We start from the raw sequence: 20,147 nt of genomic DNA, 5'->3' as shown, positions 1-20,147 counted from the left end.
ATGAATGATTTGTGAAATAAATTAGTTTTACAGGTGCCTAAACTATTTTTTTTATTTAAGAACCAGCTATAGAGGATTGAAAACTTCAGCACTGCAGTTGAATAAGTATGAAAATATGCAAAAAGTGGGGGAGTACGTAGATGACTACACAAATTTGGTTAGACTTGTGGAAGTGACTTTAAAGCTTCTTTGTGTTAGTATTTAGACAAACGACTTATTCTGACTTAAATTCCACAAATACGGAAGGGATTTGAAAAGATGTGAGCCGCAGTGTCAAGAAGAGGGGGAAAGAGCTGTCACTTAGTATTCAGGGCTCAGACAAAATAAACGAATTGCAGTGCATTCCTGTCAAATCTCAGTGTATGTTGTACAAAATAACTTTTGGGAAGCTGTGTAAAAGATGACAGCAGAATTTCGCAGTTAAGCTGCCAGCCAAGCCCCACCTTAATGGGTTAGTGCCAGTAAAGCACCAGTGACATCTTCCCTGCTGGTGATGGGAAGATGCTGATGACATCTTCCCGGGGCTGGGCAGCCAGACCGGTGGCTGGGCAGCCAGCAGCACCTGTCCGGTGGTGCCCCTTACAAGTTGTGGTTGTTGGTGGACCCTGGGATGAAGCTGCTGCTGCTTTGGGCTTGCAGCTGCTTGCAGCTTGCCCTGAAGCTGAGCTAGGATATGCTCAGGTAGTGACAGCTGCCATTGTGGAAATGGCTGTCCGTTACGGTGTCTGTTTTCCTACATGGGCAGCAACTGTAGCCGACTCCAAGGAGATCCCAGTGTGCTGGGGGGGCTTTGGGGCTGGGCAGTTGTTTGCAGCGGAGTTTGTTGCCCGTCACCTACCAGTACATCCTGTACAGGATCATCTTTGCTGTGATCTTTAATTAGCACTGTATCAGTCATGCAGATCTCATTTACGTGCTCATAAATAAAGCTAACAGTTATCACTTACCGGTTTGTATTGCACTACCCCAACAGAAGGGGTTCAGGAATTAGACAAGATCCACGTACTGTTGTGCTTTTATAGGCACTCTAGTGGTGTCGTTCATCATCTGCTCCCTTAGTAGCAACCCCTAACCATTTGCTTCATTCAGCTGCATGCGGCGCTGTGCTCCCCAGCAGCGCTCCTCTCTTTGTTCCCGCAGTCGGTGCGCCCGGGGCTCGCAGACGGGTGGCCGCGCGGTGCCCGTGAGCGGGGCTCGGGCTCGCCGCGTGCCGGCCGAGGGGAGCGGCCGGGCCCTTCCCCGCCGCGGGGCGGTAGGAGGGGTGTTCCCGGGGCGGGCAGGGGGCGGGTTGCCGAGGGGCCGGGCGGCGGCGGGCGGCGCGCACCGAGCCCAGAGCCGCGCCGGTGCCGGGGCCATGGGGCTGCAGCCGCGGCGCGCAGCGGGGCCCTGCCCGCGGGCTGGGCGGGCCGCGGCCCTCACCGGGGCCGCCTGGGCCCGCGGGGAGGAGCCGGAGGCAGCGCCCGGCCGCGCCGCGTCCCTGCCGCCCGCCCGGCCCGGCCCCGCCGCCGCCGCCGCTGCCTCCCCGGCGGCCGTGAGGGCGCAGCCCAAGAAGCCGCCGGCGGCGAGCGCCAGGAAGGCGGCGGCCAGGCCGGCCGAGGAGAAGAAGGCGCGGGGGGCGCCCCCGGAGCGGGCGGGCGCCGCGGCCGGCTCCTGGCCCTGCCCCTCCGGGCAGCGGCGGCCGGCGGCGGCGGAGCGGGAGCGGGGGGCGCGGCCCCAGCCCCAGCCCCAGCCGCGGCCGGTGGCGGCGGGTCCCGGCGGCCGGCCCTGCGAGAAGAGCCCCGGCGGGGCGGCGGCGCTGCGGCTGTCGCTGAGCCTGCCGCCGGAGGCCGTGCGGGTGCTGCAGCGCCGCGGCCTGGAGCGGCAGCGGGGGCAGCCCGGAGCCTCCGCCCCCGGCGGCCGGGCGGCAGCGGGCGCGGGCGCGGGCGCGGCGCGGCGCGGGGCGCGGGCGGGGGGCGGCGGCGGCGAGCTGCGGGCGCTGCTGAAGATCTCCTTGCTCAACGAGCGGCACCGCTACGACGACGAGGAGTACGAGGAGGACGACGAGGGGGCGGCGGCGGTGGACGAGGGGCTGGTGCGGAAATGCACCGAGTGGCTGCGCGGCGTGGAGAGCGCGGCCGGCCGCGACCGCGGGGACCGGCTGGACAGCCTGCCGCACCTCGGCGCCCTCTGAGCCCCGGCACCCCCCGGGGGCGGCACGGCGGCCAGACGAGGGACGAAGCAGCGGACCCGGTGCCGGGGGCGAGCCGAGCCCCCCCCCCCGCCCTTTTTCTAAGCCTCGCGACTCCTTTGTAAGACGCGCGGGGCGCTTTTGTATATTTGTACAGAGCGGTGCATTTGTATTTATTGGAATAAACCAGGTCTTTCGTGCCGCAGTGGCTCCGTAACCGTGGGGCGGGCGGGGAGGGGGGCGAGGGGCTGCTGTGGGCAGGGGGAGACGGGGAGGAGGAGGAGGAGGAGGAGGAGGAAGGGCGGCGGTGTGGCCGGGGATGGCAGGGCTCCTGCAGCGGTGGGTCGGAGGGCGTGTAGCCGTGTGCGACTGGCCCTGGGAGATGCGCCGCCTCGTAGCTTGGTTGCACAAAGCAGTAGCGTATCACATTTGTGAGGTATTTCATTCTGCTTCCCAAAACGTGAAAGTATGGACAGTAATTCTGTTTCACTTAGTAAAAATTACTCCGTACAGCTCCCTAGCTATGAAACGCGTGCATCTTGGTATTTTTTAACCAAGTTTGCATGAGGTTCTGCTGTATTCATCGGTTTTCAGTGACATCGTCGAGCAGGTCTGCCTTAACAGTTGCAAACTTCCTGCCAAATTTGATGTTTGTTGGACTGATGTCAGACCCGCTTTTCCTCCCCTCCTGAGCAGCGAGGAGACCACTGGTAGCGGAGCTGTAGCTGAGTTTGCCTTGTGTCTCCATGGGGAACAGGAGTGTATAAAGAGCCTCCCGGACAGATACTAAGTTCCTTAAAACCTCTCAGTGCTTTCACATCAATATAATCAAGGTCCCCAACTGGATCAAAAAGCGATTTACTCATTAAAGACTGAAGTATCAAGAAGTTTACTTGTGAAGCTGAAAGACACTTTGTTCAGAGTATGAAGGGTGGCAGAAAAATTGAGAAATTTGAATGCACAACAGCAGCAAATGCTGTTAATAGCGTGACTTGGGAAAAAAAAAGCAGCCAAGTTTGACAAAGGAGGAACAAGTACATTAGAAACAAGAATTTGAGAATTGGGGAACTGCCAGGGTAGGTCTTTTCTGAAGCATGAATTTGAACAAAGATATCCAGAAATCATGCAGCTAGGATTTTTTGTGCTGGATAGTTCTTTGTGTGTGGTAAGTGGAAGTGGGCTTGAGATGTGCTCATGGAGAGGTCTGGATGTGCAGTTCTGATTCTGGGCTGGATGGTGAGATCCGCTGGTATCCCTGGAGTCATACAGATAATGCCTGCTCAGAGCGGTACCTCCTTCAGTGAACATTAATATCTGTTGGTTTTAGTATTTACCACATTTTCTGCTCTCTTTTAATGATAAATGATAAATTTTCATCTGAAATGTCCACAAATCTTGTAAGCAATGTTAGGAAAGACACAGAAAATTATTTCCTTCATACCAACAACTATTAATTTTGCATGTAGTGTACCTCTGAGCGTCAATAGACGCGATGTCACAAATTAACCACAGTTCCTTTTCTTGCTGAAAGCCTGAGAGCCCTTTGAAGTGTCAGGGCCCATTGTCTGGCTCATCCCGTCCTGGTCCTTTCCCATCTGATGTGATGGATCACATCTGGATGTGCTCAGGAGAATAGATGTGCGCTTCTCTAAGAGCCAACAAGCAGTCTGAGTTTGGTTCAGTTGGGTTTTACTCTATATTAGATATCCCCAAGGAGCCTCAGCCTGAGACCCTGAACTCATAACCCTTTTAGCTGCTGAGAGAGTTATGAGCAGCTGGTGCCATGGGTATTTAAAATAATCGATTCTTGCTTCGGGGTAGATAGCTTCCCTTCTTCCCCCAAACATCAGTGTGATTTATGGTGAAAAAAAAAATACTCCTTTTTTACATAGCTAACAAATGGTGTTGGGCTTTCTGCTGATGTGCGCAAGCCTGGAGAAGCCACGAGCAGGTGATCCCCATCCCTCTCTAATGAAACAAGTTCACCCCCAAGCATCGCCCAGTTTTCTCCCAGCTTCTGTCTGTGTTTAGCCTTCCTCACCCTGCTGACAAAACCAGTGCTGCCTTTCTTCTCAGACCTGAGGGTGTACCATGCTGCTGCCCAGCTGCTTTTGTGTGCTTCCTTGCCAGAAGGCTTTTGAAGCCCAGCTGGTTCATGGTCCTGGTGAGCTGCTCAATGGTTGTGGCTGCTACTGATAGCACAGGGACAGGGGAGCACTTGGTGGTGGCTTTCCTGAGAGGACCGGTGGGATGGCTTCTTTTTAGGTAGCAACTCCCCTTCCAGCCTGGTGGCGGCTGAGGGGGGATTGCTTTGGGGTGTTAGGGTTTTCTTTTTCTTTTTTTTTTTTTTGTGTGTGTGTACGATGTACTTGAAGGCACACTGTTTCCTCTCTTAAGAAAAGACTCTCCTAAGTGATGGTTTTGCAAAGAGAGCAAGAGCTTTTGAGAAGGTTTTGCTTTGATACCTCCTGAAAGAGAATCACTGCTTTCCAACAACCAATTATAGCAATGTTCAAGTTCCCAGCTGACATCCGTACAACGAGGCAAGTCTGAAGAGATGCTGATTACCTGTAATTTCTGCTTAGCTCAGTCAGCATCCAAGTTACAGCAGCTCAGTACCTGGCCTCCCAGAGAAAGATGTGTTTCTTTTCCCTTCCCAGTAAGGACTACCTGCAGCAATAGTCTCGGGAAATAGTGCTGGTGGTTTGTTATTTATAGATGCTGTTGCTGCTTCTGAAAATATGGGGAAAACATCATGATGCTGAATGAATTCCTGCCTGTAGCAGGGCTGCTCAGCAGCTGGACTCTTGTCTGATTTATGCCCAAGACAGCTTCAGGAGAAAGCCAGCAAAATAGATGCAGCGTGGGCAGGGAGCCTCTTCCAGAGAAGGCAGCTAGTTCCCAGTAACAGCAGAAAGATGAGCCCACAAACAATGAAATGTGCTCTTTTCATCTGTCGTTGAATTTATTTAATTCTCCTCAGGAGGGTGCTGCTGGAGGTGTGGGGGGAGGCCGGTGGGCAGCCCTGTCAGGCCTGGCTTTGCGTGGGGCTGCTTGGTGCCCTGGTGGGCCGCAGCCCTGTGGAAGCGGGGTACTGCTCGAAGGGCACTGCAACAAGAAGCCTATCGAGCGTGCCCTGGTATGGGCACGTGTAGCTGGGCTCCTGTGCGCTGATGCTGTGTGGGGATACTGCCCTATCAGCCGTGCTGGCGGTCCCTTTTCTCCTGGCAGGCTGGCAGCGAGGCTCAGTGGCAATGGCAACCACCATGCAGCTCCCCTGACAGGGCGCTGGCCTGCCCCGTCTCAGTGGCTGTCAGGCACTTCACGGTGGGGCACAGGTAATGTTCCCCAGCAAGAAGCTGTGGCTTTAAACTGATTTGAACAAACAAACAAACAAAAAAACAAACAACACACTACATTTATTTGCTTACCGTCTGGTTTCTGAAGGTTTTGACAGGGCTCTCACCATTTTAATAAATGCTTCTATGATACAGTCCCCCATTTCTTTTCCTGTGGCAACTACTATTGTAATTCCGCATACCATTCTTGGCAGTGAGTTAAAGACATCTCCCCTTTCTTATCCCCACTCCTCACACAGTATAAAGCTTCATAGCAAAGGCAGAGTAGACAGGTGAGTAAATACTTCTCAGAGGCTGCTGTGTGGGACTGTACATCATTGGGATTATCTATTTATTTGCCACTTTGTGCAGTACTGCACAGATCTTAAGAGTGAATTTCATGACTCTAACCAAGTGAGCTGACCTATGTATGCTTCCTCCATGTTAGTTTGGGATGACCGTAACCTCATGGCAGCCGCAAATGCCCCATACAAACATTAAAAAGGCAGGCTCTAATAACCTGGCATTAAATACAAAATTATGGTATTTTGTATTTGTTACTGTATACAACCATATGTTCTATGCAGAATGATTCTTTTAGTTCATAGGTAGTCAATGATCTTGTTTTAATATTGAGAAAATTAATTTATGCTGGCTACTTTAGGGTAGATGCTTGGCAGATGTATTTGAATTATAATACACAAGGTGTGCTTAGCATGTGATTCCTATAAATTACGAATAGAAGAAAAAATTCTAGTCTGCTGCTTTCGATCTTACGGCTTCCTTATTTTTCGACTGAGCTTACAATAGGCTTCTGTCAAAAGGGGAAATACTCTGATCCAATTACTGTTAATGATCACTATGGTGTCTTTCAAGGTAGCAATATTGCAGAGGGAACTACCATGGAATAGCAAATACTGAATTGATGTTGATGGTCACAGTACCTTTTGGACTGTTTTTTGTTCCCTGATGTGTTTGAGAAAGTTTTTTTTTTTTTTTTAATTTTATTTTTTTTTGGTGCAGAGTATGGAATTCACATCCTACTGCTAACCCTGTTTTGGGTCATACTGAAAGCTGAGGGGGTGTCTATTTTCCTATTTTCTTTCTATTTTCTTTCCTCTTTTTTTTTTCCTTCCTTTTCTTTAACAATCCTGTTCTGGTGTTTTTACAAAACATATTTCTCTACAATGTTTCCCTCTGCTCCCATGGGAAATGCCGTGCCTTTATTTTATTTACAGCAATAAACTCTGTTTTGTATATCATCAGGAATTAAAAATCTTACAATTTGAGTATTACTTGCAGTTCGTGTGTTGCTTCCAAGGGTTTCATGAAGTTTCAGGAAGAAGAGTAAACCAACGGTCTGTAGGTGTAAACATGGTAATCAGGAATATCTATCTCCACTTGCAAATTATTAAAAAATGAAACAAAACTGAACAAAAAAAAACCCACCAAAGCTGAAAGCTACAGGAATACACGTTAAAAGTGTGTTGATTTCAAAACTACAAACTTTTTGGATCAAAGTAGAAGGAAAAACGAGTTGTCTAAGGCAGTACTGACAAGGAAGTAGAATCAAGGACTGCAGGTGTCAATTGCCAAATGACTCTCTTGTCTGACTACATAACTGAAGAAATGTTGTGCTAGTGTTCTTTTGCAACATAACGAGTTACAAGTCCTAAAACATACCTTTCTTGAGCTTGAAGAGTTGATTTTTTGGGGGGAAAAATATGTTGTTTTTCTTTTCTCTTTCATAATTTCAGAGTGATAAATTGGAAAAAAAAAATTGCAAGCAATAACTGTATCTGTAACCTCTGGTGGATTAATACAGATGTTAAGCAGAATGGGAGGTGCATAGCAAGCCTGGTCTGAAGATGGCTGTGACACTACTGGCTGATATCCAGCTGTGGCAAAGCTCTCCCCTAAACTCAGGCTGAGCTGCTTAATGTGGCTGCTCCCCAACTTGGGCACTCACAGTGAGCTCAGCCTGTGTAAGCTGGAGATTTTTTTCTCATCTGGTTTGCTTTGACCAATACAACTAGGGAGAGTTTCTGCAAGTGGCTGAGTTGATGCAAATGTTTCCCTCTAAATCTCTTGGTTTTACCCAGCATGAGCAAACACTTTGCTCATAGTGCATTGACAACTCAGAGTGTTTCCATTCCAATAGTTGTCCTCTGCATTCAACGTTTTTCTTCTCTCCTCCCTGCCCTGTGTTTTTTTTTTTTAATAAATTAAAAAACAAAATGTAGTTAGAAACAAATGGATACAGAGGAGGTGTTCTTAGTAGTAGTCATTACACCAGTCTATTTCCATTACCTTTTAAATGGGGTCATATAAAAAGATGGATTTCATCCCACCTGACATTCACAAATGTACCCAAATGAACTGTTTTAGTTGTTTCCAGGGGAAACAGCAGGTTGTATGAATGATGCACTCACCCATGCCTGGGTTCTGCTTGACAGCCAAGGGGTTCGGTTTTACTTGAGAAGAAAGCTGAGCGGGTCAACAGCGCTTCATTTTTTTAATGAAAAATAAAGAAAATACATTGTTTATGAGATCAGATCTTAAGGTCTGAGGTGTTTATATAATCATTCATATCCTTGAAATTTTTCTTCAGTTAATATGACAACAAAGTTAATAAAATAACCTTTGTTTTGATTCTCTGAACAATTCACGTCCCCCTTTGTGGCTGTTTTGTTCAAAAATAAAGAGGGAGGAAGAGAGTATATTCTAAGTACAAAGGCAGAAGATAAAAGCATCAGTCTGTTTCTGTTCCTCCTACGTAATATTGCCATAGTAACAAGGAGATGGATGTGGCTGTTCATCACTGAAAGCAGAGGTAAAGCAGACACTCTTCTTATTCAAAGGAATATTAGTAAAATACAGATTCTTAACATGTCAATAATGAATTAGGAAAAAACTATCTGTCTTACATAGCACACTCTGTAAGCTAATAATAAAGTGCCACTTTGAAAGAAGAGAGAGCAATTAAGGCATTTAGCAAACATTTATAGTGCTGTAAATCAGAGCATTTTATCTTCCACACAAAGCCATGCAGAGTTGCAAAGTGCAGCCGCAGATAATATATTCTGACATTAAATTTACATGAGCCCAGCAGCTCACTCTCTTCTGTCTAATATATTTCTGTCGTGGCAGTTGGTTGTGGTTATTGCCAAATATTTGTACTGCAGCACTGACTACCTGTGCTCTAATCAAGAATAAAGTGGGTAAACTATTTTCTATGTTTAGGACTCGTGGTGTCTCTTAGATCCTGGTGCTATTTTTTAACCATTAAACAACCCCCAGAGCAGATGAAGTTACATTCCAAGTATGCGCATCAGGTAAAAATATATATATTTGAAACTTCAGTGAAAAATGTTCAATTGCACCCGATTAAAACTGGAGAAAAACAAAAAAGTGCATCGATCTTGGTGTACTTGACGCGGCATTTCCACGTTTTGTAGCAATGGTTTGATACTTGTTGCCTTTGTGTCCAATAACAGCCTCTTTTATTTTTTTTTTTGGTGAGGAATATTTATCTGCTTTTGATCAAATAATATGTTACTCTGCACACTCTCTCAAAGAGTTGTTTGATTCGAAAGTTACTTTTTTCTAAGTTTTCTGCCTGAAGTGTGTTTAAAATGAGGACCTGAGGAGTGAGGCAGAACTTCGTTAGCAGCCACAGCTGCCTCCTGGGGCGAGGAGGTGGGACATGGCAGCAGGAGCAGCCATCCCTAAACTGCAGTGCTCTCTGCCAGCCTCAGCTTTGGATTAAAACACAACAAGAACTAGAGCTGGAGGTAACAGATCTGGGGCAGGGGAAACCATCCTCAGACACCTGGGAAAATGATAGATTTGGGTCAGAGCCAGGCTGAAGGGACAGAAAGGCTCAGCCAGGAGGAGCAGAGCTGGAGGCTCTGCTGCCGTTGGAGCTGGCAGAACTCAACAGACACTGTTGAGGGAGCTGGCAAACCTCTGTGAAACTCGGAAGTAAGTGGTTGTCCCAGCTCTCCCGGGGTCGACTCGGGTAGCAAGTGACAACCGGGCACTACAGAGTCACTTCCTTCGCTCGGGTCTGCGCTAGCACCCAAACAGTCCTGCTCCTGCTGGCGGCTGGTGTGGGTGGCAAATGCGATGCACACAGGGTGTCGTTTCTTTGAGAAGCTGGGGGAAAGGCGGCATGCGCTTTTTCCTTTCTGAAAAGAGTACCCTAGGAAGTTATACGCACACAGAGATGCTTCTATTGAGAGGAGAAGCACACAAAAGTTAGGTCTTCAGTAATTCATCCATCCACCTTACTTGTGGACTTGTACAGGCTTTTTCTAAGTGATCTCAGCTCCATTTGTTGTTTAGGATCTGCTCTTCCTTATGCAGCTTAATTACCGTCCTAGGAGTTTGTTACCCTTTGCAGTGATGGTTTTTACAACAGTTCCCTGCACCAGTGTATGGAAAATTCCCAAACCCCATCTAATTATGTGGCCTGTTTGGTGATGTTGACTTGTTCTGCTTCATGTTGGCCATGTTGCCTTGTAAAAGGCTGGCAAACCTGAGCTTCTGCTTCCTGAGCATACTAATAGGGTCCTTCTTTCTCGCATCTCATCTGCTGAGGAATCTGTGTGTGTGAAGGGAACAAATAAAGCTCATGCGACTCAGTCTCTTTTCACGGTTTGAACAGTTGCCTAAGGGGTATTTTTATTGCTTGTCTGTGAGCAGTAAATGCTTTTTCTGTGAGACTGTGGCCTGACATATGGAGCTCCAGTTTCAAAAGCAGCTCTTCTATTTTCAGGGGCAACTTTTTGTATGTGGGAGACTGTGTGTTCGTGTGGAGGTGGGAGACTAGGATTTGGAAGAGGAAATCTTGTTTGTGGAATGCTCTTTCTTGTCAGATTACTGCAATTAAAAGAGAAACCACACAGTTTTAGAAGCTAGTGAAAAGTAATATTCCTCTCTACCTGGTTCATGCCATTGTTTTAGGCTAAAGTTATAGCCTCGTGTGCCCTCTTTGCCTTGTCTAGTAGAGAAGTAAAATATTTTCGTGTAATTTAGTCGACAGTGTGGTTGTTACATTGCTCTCCTGGAAGGTAAAGGGATGTGCGCTTGAACTCCTTCATGCAGAGGGAGTGAATTAACTACTAGTAGCCTGTTACACAAAGTTTACTAACTTTGGACAGTTTTCTCAAGCAGGGATGACAGAACAGTGCATCTGTTTAGGAGGGAACATTGGCCCTTGTTTTTTAAATCAAGATTTATAGTGAAACATCCAAGTGCAGATTTGAGAAACCTTCTTAGGTACTTTGTTACTTCAGGATTTTTCTTTTCCCCTCTACAGTCAGGGCATGAGAAATGTCTGTGTACCTGTGAGAGGGCACATCTCCAGGACTTAAGCCTCAGGCTCGTTGAAGCATGATGGATGTGGTTGTTGGTGTCTGACTTGGACTTGTGAATTCCAGACTGTGAGCTGAATGCTTTAAATAGTGGATGGAGCAGTGCCAGGTGTTGCCTCAATTTCAGTGTATGTCTCTTTAGACTTCTGTGGATTTGGGCCCTTGATATATATGTTTTTGATTCAGGTGATTTTGCAAGCCTAAGATCTGTTTTTAATCCTTTTTTTTTTTTTTTTCTTTTTTTTTTTTTTTTTTTTGTGGCGGGGAGAGGAGAATGATAAAGTACTGAAGTTAGGACTACAATGTATACTTTTTGTGGGGCTCTGTTTAAATTCTTTAGAAAAGGTAGCCAGCACATCACCTACCACAGAAGAGAATGAAGCAGTGTTGACACAAGGCAGTGTTGTTTTGCGTGGATTCAACATAGCACCTTACGTACAGCAGGCAAATAATTCAGCACTCAACTAATCAGAAAGACCATTCACATGCCATCTGGCAGATTCCTACTTGGATTTAAGAGTGCATTTACAGAGACTTCTCAGCAATTGTGTTTACTCAGGGCAAAGTTTAGATCGTGTAAAAGAAGGACAGGTATCTCAACATATGTGTTTGATTATTCATCTTCTGAATACCTTTTCTGTTTTTCCTGGTGTGCATGCCAGGATGCTACACAACATAACTCACCTTTATGTGCTGGCAGTCTTGTATTGCTTATGTTACTTCCTTTTCCTGCAACAAACACCTATTGATTTGTTGCTCACCTGTTTTGAGACTGAATTCCCCTCAGCTGGTACTGCGGGAGGTATGGAAACGTACAGTAAAAGACATGTTGCATGAAAAATCTTAAGTGATGTAGGTGAAGATTTGTGCTGCACAAGCTTAAAAGGAATCTTAGATTGTCTTGGTCCAGAAAGGTTTCTCATGGTGGTTTAATTGTTTTTTTTTTTGTTTAGCTTTCTACACTTTTTCAGCACTATGGAGTTTTCAATCCCCTTTGATGTTGAATCAGGAATAAACTTCCGAACTGTGTCGGTAGGGAAGAGGTAAATAGGCACAGACTCACAATACTCCCTCTTCAGCAGAACTAATCTATGTCTGCTATTTTAACAGTGTCACTGAGATGTGAACTCAGCTTCAGAAAGCGTATAGCATTGTCTTGGAATGGTACTGTTGGGAACCTCTGTGTGGGAAGAGGCAAATGGGGTATCATCAGGGAACTGCTGCAAGATGAAAATAGAAAAATAGGGCTTATATAGAAAAATATGAAAAAAAGTAGGCAGGTGCACTACTGCATGTTGTGGGTTTTGCTGTCTGACTTGGACTTGTGAATTCCAGACTGTGAGTTGAATGCCTTAAACGATGGGAAAGATGGAACGGTGCCAGGTGTTGCCTCAATTTAAGGGTATGCCTCTTTCGACTTCTGTGGATTCAGGCCCTTCATTTATATGTGTTGTGATTCAGGTGATTTTGCACACCTAAGATCTGTGTTTAATCTTTTTTTTGGGGGGAGGAGGGATAAAGTACTGACATTAGGACTATGGCACAAAAGGACAAAAAGTATCTTTGTCCATGGCACTGTTCCATTTCTCTCTCATAAATCTGTCTGTGTAGTTTTCAGTAGGATCATCTTGCCTCTGAAGAATATGACTACGTGGACCATCCATCAGTCTCTTCCTTTTTGAGACAGGAGATCCCTGTGTCATTCAACATTAATCCAGTGTGGGAGAACGTTCATCTGAATCAATAGTGCAATTGGTGCTTATTCAACTCACTGCTTTTGATACGACTGTAAAGGTTTACTTCACCTCACTGCCCAGAGCACTACAAATGTTGGATTTAAGTCAGAAGAGGAATGGGTTAATTATCACTACTGATTTTAAGTTTCTTTCCTTAGCCCTCTCCTCCAACTAACAGAATGCTCTCGAAGCCATAAGGTACGGTTGGTGTTTTTCTTCACTCCAGGCACTGTTACTGCCTAATCCTTGGGGGTGAGAGCTGGGAGGTGCTGTGCCAAGGCTGCATTCTGGTCTTCTCAGCTCAGAGGGTGCCTGCAGACCTTTCTGCAGGGTGGGAACAGCCAGGATTATGCATGTTTGCTCGTGTCCTTGGTAGCAAAGGATCGCTCACAATGCGGGCAGGATTCTCCCCACTGTGAGCAATGTGCCTATTGAGCACTACTTTGGTGTTTAGCCAAAGAGACGGATTTTGCAAATGAGCAGGAGGAAGAAGTAGTGGTGGTTTTTCTTCATGTTTTGTTTTTTAAACAAAGTTTCTTTCTGTATGCCCGTCATTTTTATTTTGCTGTCTTTTTACTTGTCGCATCTGCTTCTTTTTGCTGCTTATTAGACACACATCAGATATGCAACGACTTTCAAAATCAGTCACTGGCATTCTTGAGATTTCATAGCAACAAATTGCACCAGTGGGAGAAGGAAAAAGCAAAGTTGTACAAAAAATGTTTTCGGCAATGACAGGTATCCCTGTGAGATGGTAACTATTTTCTTTGCAGATTTCCATCTCTTGCAAACGGGAAAAGTGTGTTCAGACTTAGTCTCACATAGCATTTGCTAGAGGCAAGTGAATGTACATGTTCTTAACTGCTTTGTGTTGCGTCTTGACTGGTGTGGGAGCTTGCACCACCAGAAGTATTGCCACAAAAGCTATGGAGTTTTTATGGCTTGGGAAAACAGGATTGCTTTCTGAAGGGTCTGCATCTTGGAATGACACTGAAAAATTTAGTGAGCCCTGGGAAGTATCTGGCTAAGGCAGAACTGGATGCTGAGCTATTGGTAGTTTAAAATAAACCAAGAAAAAAAAATCACTGATAGAATTCACTAAATTACATCAGATTTTCCTGTATGTTGTACTTGAGTACTTTAGTTCCCCAAGCCAGAGCTGAGATCATAAGTCAGTGCCAGACAAAGAGCTGTCTTATGTGTCTGTTTTACTGCCACAGGATATCCCTCCAACTCCAGCTGTTTCCCATGTCCTGCAGGTCCTGTGCCGTATCTGCCCACCTGTATGGATGTCCCTAATACACTGTAGCATCATTCATGGCACAAGAGGTTCTGCATTTCAGCGGGATTTATAAGTTGTGTTGGAGCAAATCTTTGTGGTTTGCTGGTGCAGCCTGCAGGATTTGGGCTGTAAAAACCTGTTCTGTACAGCAGAATAGAGTATCTGCTGTGTTAACTGGTTCTTAAGTACGTACTATGTCAATTTGCTGGAGGCGTTTGAGAACCAGAAGCAGGCTGTTGGTTTTTGAAGTACGTTTAGCATGCAAAAGTGTGTTAAAGCTCAATGAAGTTCTAGCATCATTCTGGTTATCTACTGAAATTGTAGATAGGGTTAAAACCCAGGCAGGCATGTTGAGGTCAGTTACTAAAAGCCATAAAAACAGCATTGATGCTACTTGTTATACTTTTAAATGGTTTGTTAGCCTGTGCTATTGCTTAATAGTAACAAAATGAAAAGTATGAATTAAAATCTACACTCAAACAGATGCATGAATGACGTACTTTATCAAAGTTCAGAACGGTATATTGGCAAAGATAAGCATCACAAAAAGAGCAGTGTGTATCCATTGCCACAACTGTACAGCTGCTCTTTTCTGACACTGATATCTCTTCGTGCAGAATAACCACAAGCAGGAGGGGGCTATCAAAGATAACAAAGAGAAGAAGAAAAACTGCAAATCAGCATTTAGTGAGGAAGACAAGGAAGGTGTGGTAAACAAGACCTGATGGATCAGGTAAAGCCATTAGAGCAGGTTTTCAGGTAACCGACTCTGCTGGATTTAAAGATTTAGTTAGTAGTGAAACGTCTCAGTTGCCCAAAGGCTGGAACTCCCTTGTGTAGTACCCTGGTGCAAGGGGAGTTCCTCTGTTGATGGAGTGCCAAAGTAATTCCTTGGTTTAGGTGATAAGAGAACTGATTCTGATATTACTGGTAGCTGTGTTTCATTTTACCTGTGGTAAAATTTATTGTGGTTATTTTACCCGTTTCTTTATTTCATTTGTTTATCCTTTATCTCTATGTGGGAAAGAGAAAAAAATGGACCTTTTAGCCTAATGCCGAAGACAGTCCTCAGAAAAACACTCTCCTGTTGTGCATTCTTACTAAAACTAAGGGAAATGAGGTGAGACCTTTACGTGTAGTATCTTGCTATTACAGTGCTGTGACGTTCATTATTTTCAACAGACAGATGACAGTCTGCAGAGCAAGGCTTATAGGGAGTTATTTTGCCATTTTTTTGTGTAGAATATTCACCTGTGCATCAAACAATAGCTGACCTTTGTTAACCTAAAAGTTAGAGGGACCATATTCATCAGTATTTATTTGTGTAATGACATATGCAAATACATGGTATGTCAGAAGAACTTTTAAAACCCTTTTGTAGTCAGTGTTGTGGGACGCTCTCTTAATACCTTCTTACAGTTAATACTTAACTCCAGCATTTCCTCTAACAGAGTGCAGAGGGAAATCAGGGCTTGACTTCCCTGCGTCTCAACTCAAGCGTCGCTGATAACTAGAAGAGATTTGCCTGTAGTCCAAGTACAATTGTTAAGTTTGCATAACAGCTTTATGCAGTAGCACGACAGCTATAATTTTGTAGTGCCAGAGATAGTAATAGTATACGGTTAAAAGCCACCTTTCATTCTATTGAAATAGCAATCTGCTTTTCTTCCAGAAAGCTAAGTCCTGTGACTTCTTTTCCTTCTTGTACTCTGTCTCTGAGTACACACTGTTATTTAGCATATTAGGTAGCTGTAATCACTTCTCTGTACACCTTTGTTGGAGATGTGTGACATAAAGGAACACATAGATTAAGGCAGTTAGTAATTGAAACTCACGGAGACTCGGGCAGCATATAGAAACCAAGAGTAAGCTTTGCTCAAAAAATATGTGTGTATGTAGTAAAAGCGGGCTGCAAGGCATGCAGGTTTCTGAAGCTCAAAGGAGGGAAGATCTCTTGCTGTGGGTATGTCCTTCCTGGGTAGGTGGGTGGGCACCAGGTGTTACTGAATCAAAGCCAGATCAATGTTGCCATCTGCTGGGGAATCGCTGTAGTTGCCAGAAGTGTTAAAAATATATATATAATAGATATATATTTCGATATTTATAGTTATAGATATTAGCTAGTTATAGATACATAGATATTTTTAGATAAATAGATATTTGTAGTTACATAATACTGTGGTGTTTGAAAATATACGGGTAATAGTGTGTGCAGACTAGCAGTATATCACCCTCTGAAAAAGAAAACCCACCTTAATTCTTCCTCGTTGAGAATAGAGAAAATAAGCTTCCAGAAACTGAGGAAGGGAAAGAGTTCATGGACTAAATCTGCTGGTGTCTTCCTTTTTTTTCTCAGGAGAAAACCACCACCATTATAGGCAAGACCCCATAAGCAGTTATTACTGGTCTCTGACTTCTATACGTTTCTTTGTAAACTATTCTGTATGAGAATATTATGAGAATAATATGAATATTATTATATTATATAGAATATTATGAGAATAATATGAGATTGTATGCTTCTATTCACTTATTCCAGACATTCTGGGAACAGATCATCTCAATTTCCAATTTAGTCAACAAGTAGTTTTATCAAATGGAAGTTTTAGTATGTATCTGCTCCTAAGAATTCCACAAGACTACAAGGAAATAAAAGGTATGCATCTTCTTGGTACTAGATTCTTTTAACAAAATCATGCAGATAAGTTTCTTAAATATGTATGAGAGATCAGTCTGTCTGTTCCCTTTTAAAGACACAATGAAACAAATACGTGAAATGACTATTCAAAGGGCTTTTATAATTTAAAATAGTTTCAGCTTGCAAAATAAGTCAGGCTCCTACAGTTCTCTCTTTAACTTTCATCTGTCCAGGTTACATCTATCTATATATCATGCTTTATTAACACACAAGTATTTAACAAAATACCTGCCAAGCATAACTTACTTGATGAGAGAGACGTTTTTTTCCCAGCACCACCTTAAAGTATGTAGGGGTCTCTGTGGGTGGAGAAATGTTAAGTATGCGTGCTACCAAGACTTCCTGAGTAAAGAAGTTCAAAAACAGAGTTCAGATTCAAATTTCTGATTTTGGGCTCAAAAAAAACCATGAACAGAAAAAAGAAAAAAAAAAAAAGGAAAAAAAAAAGGTGTGAAGCTGGGGGATTTGAGGATATTGGGAAAGGTAACATAACAAGAAGGTTGCACTCTATAATTATTACTCTTAGTAAGACTGGTGTGTTCAGTGGAGGATCGATGTGTTTTCTATCACTGGAGATTAATACAATTGTCAAGCTAGGGAACACTGTTGGAAAGTCTGGTTGCAAGAAACAACTTACTCAAAAAGAGTGAGAAATCTGAGTAAGGGATGCAGTTTGATGGCAGATGTCAAAAAAATGCTTTTGTAGAGCCATTAGTTAAGCAGAGCTGATGTCAGACAGTGTGCTTCCTTCAACAGAACAGAGCAGTGACACGAAAGTTTTCCTCTGAATCAAACCACTGGACATTGTCACATTAACGACAAAGAAAGTAGATTTTTTTTTTTTAACCTTGCCTTCTAATGCCTGAATGTTAAGCCTTAAAAATTTATTTGTCTCTCTTGAGATTTCCATCTGTTCTTATGATATGACTTTGTGCTACAAGAAGAGAAAGGACAAATCTCTTCCCCCTACCTCTACCTCATCAGGTGGATGAAATGCTTTGGATTAGGAGAAGGAATTTGTTTTCAAAAAGACTTTACTTATATTTTGTCCTGAAACCTTTTTCCTAATCTAAATATTTTACAGATGCTCTCCTTTCAAACAGACACAAACTTCAGACTGCCTGCAGAGCTGTAGACCTGTCCTTCTTTTGGTACAGGAAAGAATTTCAGTTCAGTTCAGCTAAAATGGACAAATCAGCGCTGAGGGCCTGGATTATTAAGTTTAGGCTTCAGCATAGATGCATACATGTTTCAGCAATTTATGCATAATAGTAAAGACTAAGCAGATTTAAAAGCACAAAAATCACCATGTATAACAGTAGAATAAAAGCTAAATTAATCAGGCAAAAGGGAAGGAAGGCAGTTTGCAATGGTAACTACAACAGTAACTTTTTTTTCTAATGATAGATGCAAAGTATGTGAGATGAAAAAAACCAATTATCATGCAGTTGCTGAAAATGTAGCCTGCTAAGAGCAAGAAGTTTGGTTTTCTTCCCTTTTTTATTCCTCTAATATGGTATACGAAGAAATTCTGAAATAAATCTTTTTAAATAAAACAAGACCTTTTAGTAACAGACAGAATTAAACTGCTGTGCCTAGAAACCTCAGACAACCCACCAAACTCCAAACAGTTTTTATAGCTTGCAATTCACCAAATGCCAATTGTGGAAATCTCCTTCCTGTCTGTCACTCAAGTTGCTAACACTGCCATCCTTTTATGGACTCTTCCTCCTCAGTAGCTGCTACTTTTTTTCCTCAGAAGAGGAGAAAGTCCTCTGAAATGTTCACTGTTAAACTCGTCTCATTTTCTGTAAGAACTGGGGAACAATCCCGCATGGAAGTTTTCACTCCTCGTGGTATTATTTTGTTTAGATATGAATTTCCACATGCTGTCCTGGATTGTTATTGCCCAGCTTGTGGTTCTGCGTTTACAAAATCTTGTTAAGCTGGCTCTCTGACTGGAATATAGTCAGAGCAGTGATCTGAACAATATTTTGTTCACTTAGTGCTAGCTCGCAGGCAGAAACAGCTCCCGCCTCTCCACTTTGTCATCTGCTGTGGCTGCTTCTGTCAGCTCCTGGGTTTTGCAGTGAATTGTCCTGTTTACGCTTAGCAAAGCTTTCTCTGTGGTATCTTCATTTCTTCACGCTAGTTATTCCACTTGCAGGGTCTGTGAAGACATGAACGTGTTGGCCTCTGGAATAGATGCCACAAATCAGTCTAGCACTTCTTTCTAATTTTAATGGAGATGAGCTACTAGTTGTAATTTCTTGAATCTCTCAGTTAGGATGTAGAGAGACCATAAATCTTAAAGCAACAAACATTCCGAAATCCTATGCTTTGAAGTGAATAGGAGCTCCTGGGTCATCAGCACTTTGGGGAAACAGGCCGCTTAACTAGGTGTCCAAAGCCATTACAACCTTTTTTTTTTTTTTTTTTTTAAAGCTTTGGTCACTGTTTAAGAAAACCTGCAACAGCAACAACAACAAAAAGTTCGAACATTCGAACAGTGCAAGCAGCAACTTTGCTCAACATCCTGAGACAAAGCCTCTGGATATCAGAGAACAAAAACTCATCACTCCTGTGCAAGCCAAGAATTTAGTTTTGTTTTATTGCTGGTCTTAAAATTTGAGGTTTGCTATATTTATTATTGTTATATTTAGTTCAGTGGGTGGGATGCTGTTTGTTTGTTTGTTGTTTTTTTTTTCTTTTCCCAAAGTTTATTATGAAAAAGGAAAACAAGAAAACCTAAACCAAATGCCTTTTTTTTCTTTTCTTTTCTTTTTTTTTTTTTAAGGCTCTTCCATCAGGACTTTTCATTGCATACTTTACAACTTCCCCTTCCAAAGTTTACTCCCATTTGGGTATGGGAAATGATATTCTAAGCAATTGCTATCAAATTCTGCTAAAACACGTTTCTTTACAGAGTGTAACTAAAGGTATGCAATATATTATTATGTTCTTATTCTTGCTACCTCATTTTTCATTTAAACCAAAAATTGAGTTCATCTGCATAGTCTCTGTAGATGAACAGCAAATGAATCAATCGTGCTGTGCACTTTTACTTGAATTGGAGACTTGTTTCTGGAGGACTAGTACAGTTTTCCTGCTATGTGAGCTGTCTAAGCAGTATGAAGAATTTGATGATTCCTGATAAATCCTTGCAAATCAATTAAACAAGGAGAGAGGAGGAGACACGAAGACAGTACCATCTGTTAGTGGATAATGTTGTGGCACAAGCATTTACGTTCTACCTCAGTGTAAACCCTTCAGCCTTTGTCGGACAGTCCTTGAAGGCTGACTCTTCCTGCGGCAATGTTCAGCAATGGGGTTTATTGCATTAACAGCGCACATGGCATGCAACTTGCTTTCTGATGGCATAGCTGTGCTTCAGCCACACCGATTTGTAACCTCACTGTGGGGAGGTGCTCACGTTTTGTGTTAGGTGATTATTCTGTCTGAATAATTTTGCACAGAATCTCGTGGGGTTCAGAGGCACCAGAGCACTGCAAATAAGTCGTAAGAGCTGAACTATTCTGGTAGAGAGC

At 43.8% G+C, this 20,147-nt stretch overlaps 1 protein-coding gene across 1 annotated transcript; it reads left to right on the top strand.

The window, feature by feature from the left end:
- The first annotated feature begins 125 nt into the window (after window positions 1–125).
- Window positions 126–2,369, top strand: PRR18 (proline rich 18). The gene has a single exon (XM_083828103.1). It carries the CDS (start codon window positions 1,094–1,096, stop codon window positions 2,168–2,170), a length of 1,077 nt encoding a protein of 358 aa, XP_083684229.1. The 5' UTR covers window positions 126–1,093; the 3' UTR covers window positions 2,171–2,369.
- The last annotated feature ends 17,778 nt before the right edge of the window (window positions 2,370–20,147 follow it).

Source organism: Anser anser, assembly GCF_964211835.1.
Source record: "Anser anser genome assembly, chromosome: 3".
Lineage (NCBI taxonomy): Eukaryota > Metazoa > Chordata > Aves > Anseriformes > Anatidae > Anser > Anser anser.
This window is presented reverse-complemented; position numbering and strand designations above follow the sequence as displayed.

Coding starts and splice junctions, on each gene's coding strand:
- PRR18 (XM_083828103.1), top strand. CDS start 1,094: ATGCGGCGCTGTGCTCCCCAGCAGCGCTCCTCTCTTTGTTCCCGCAGT.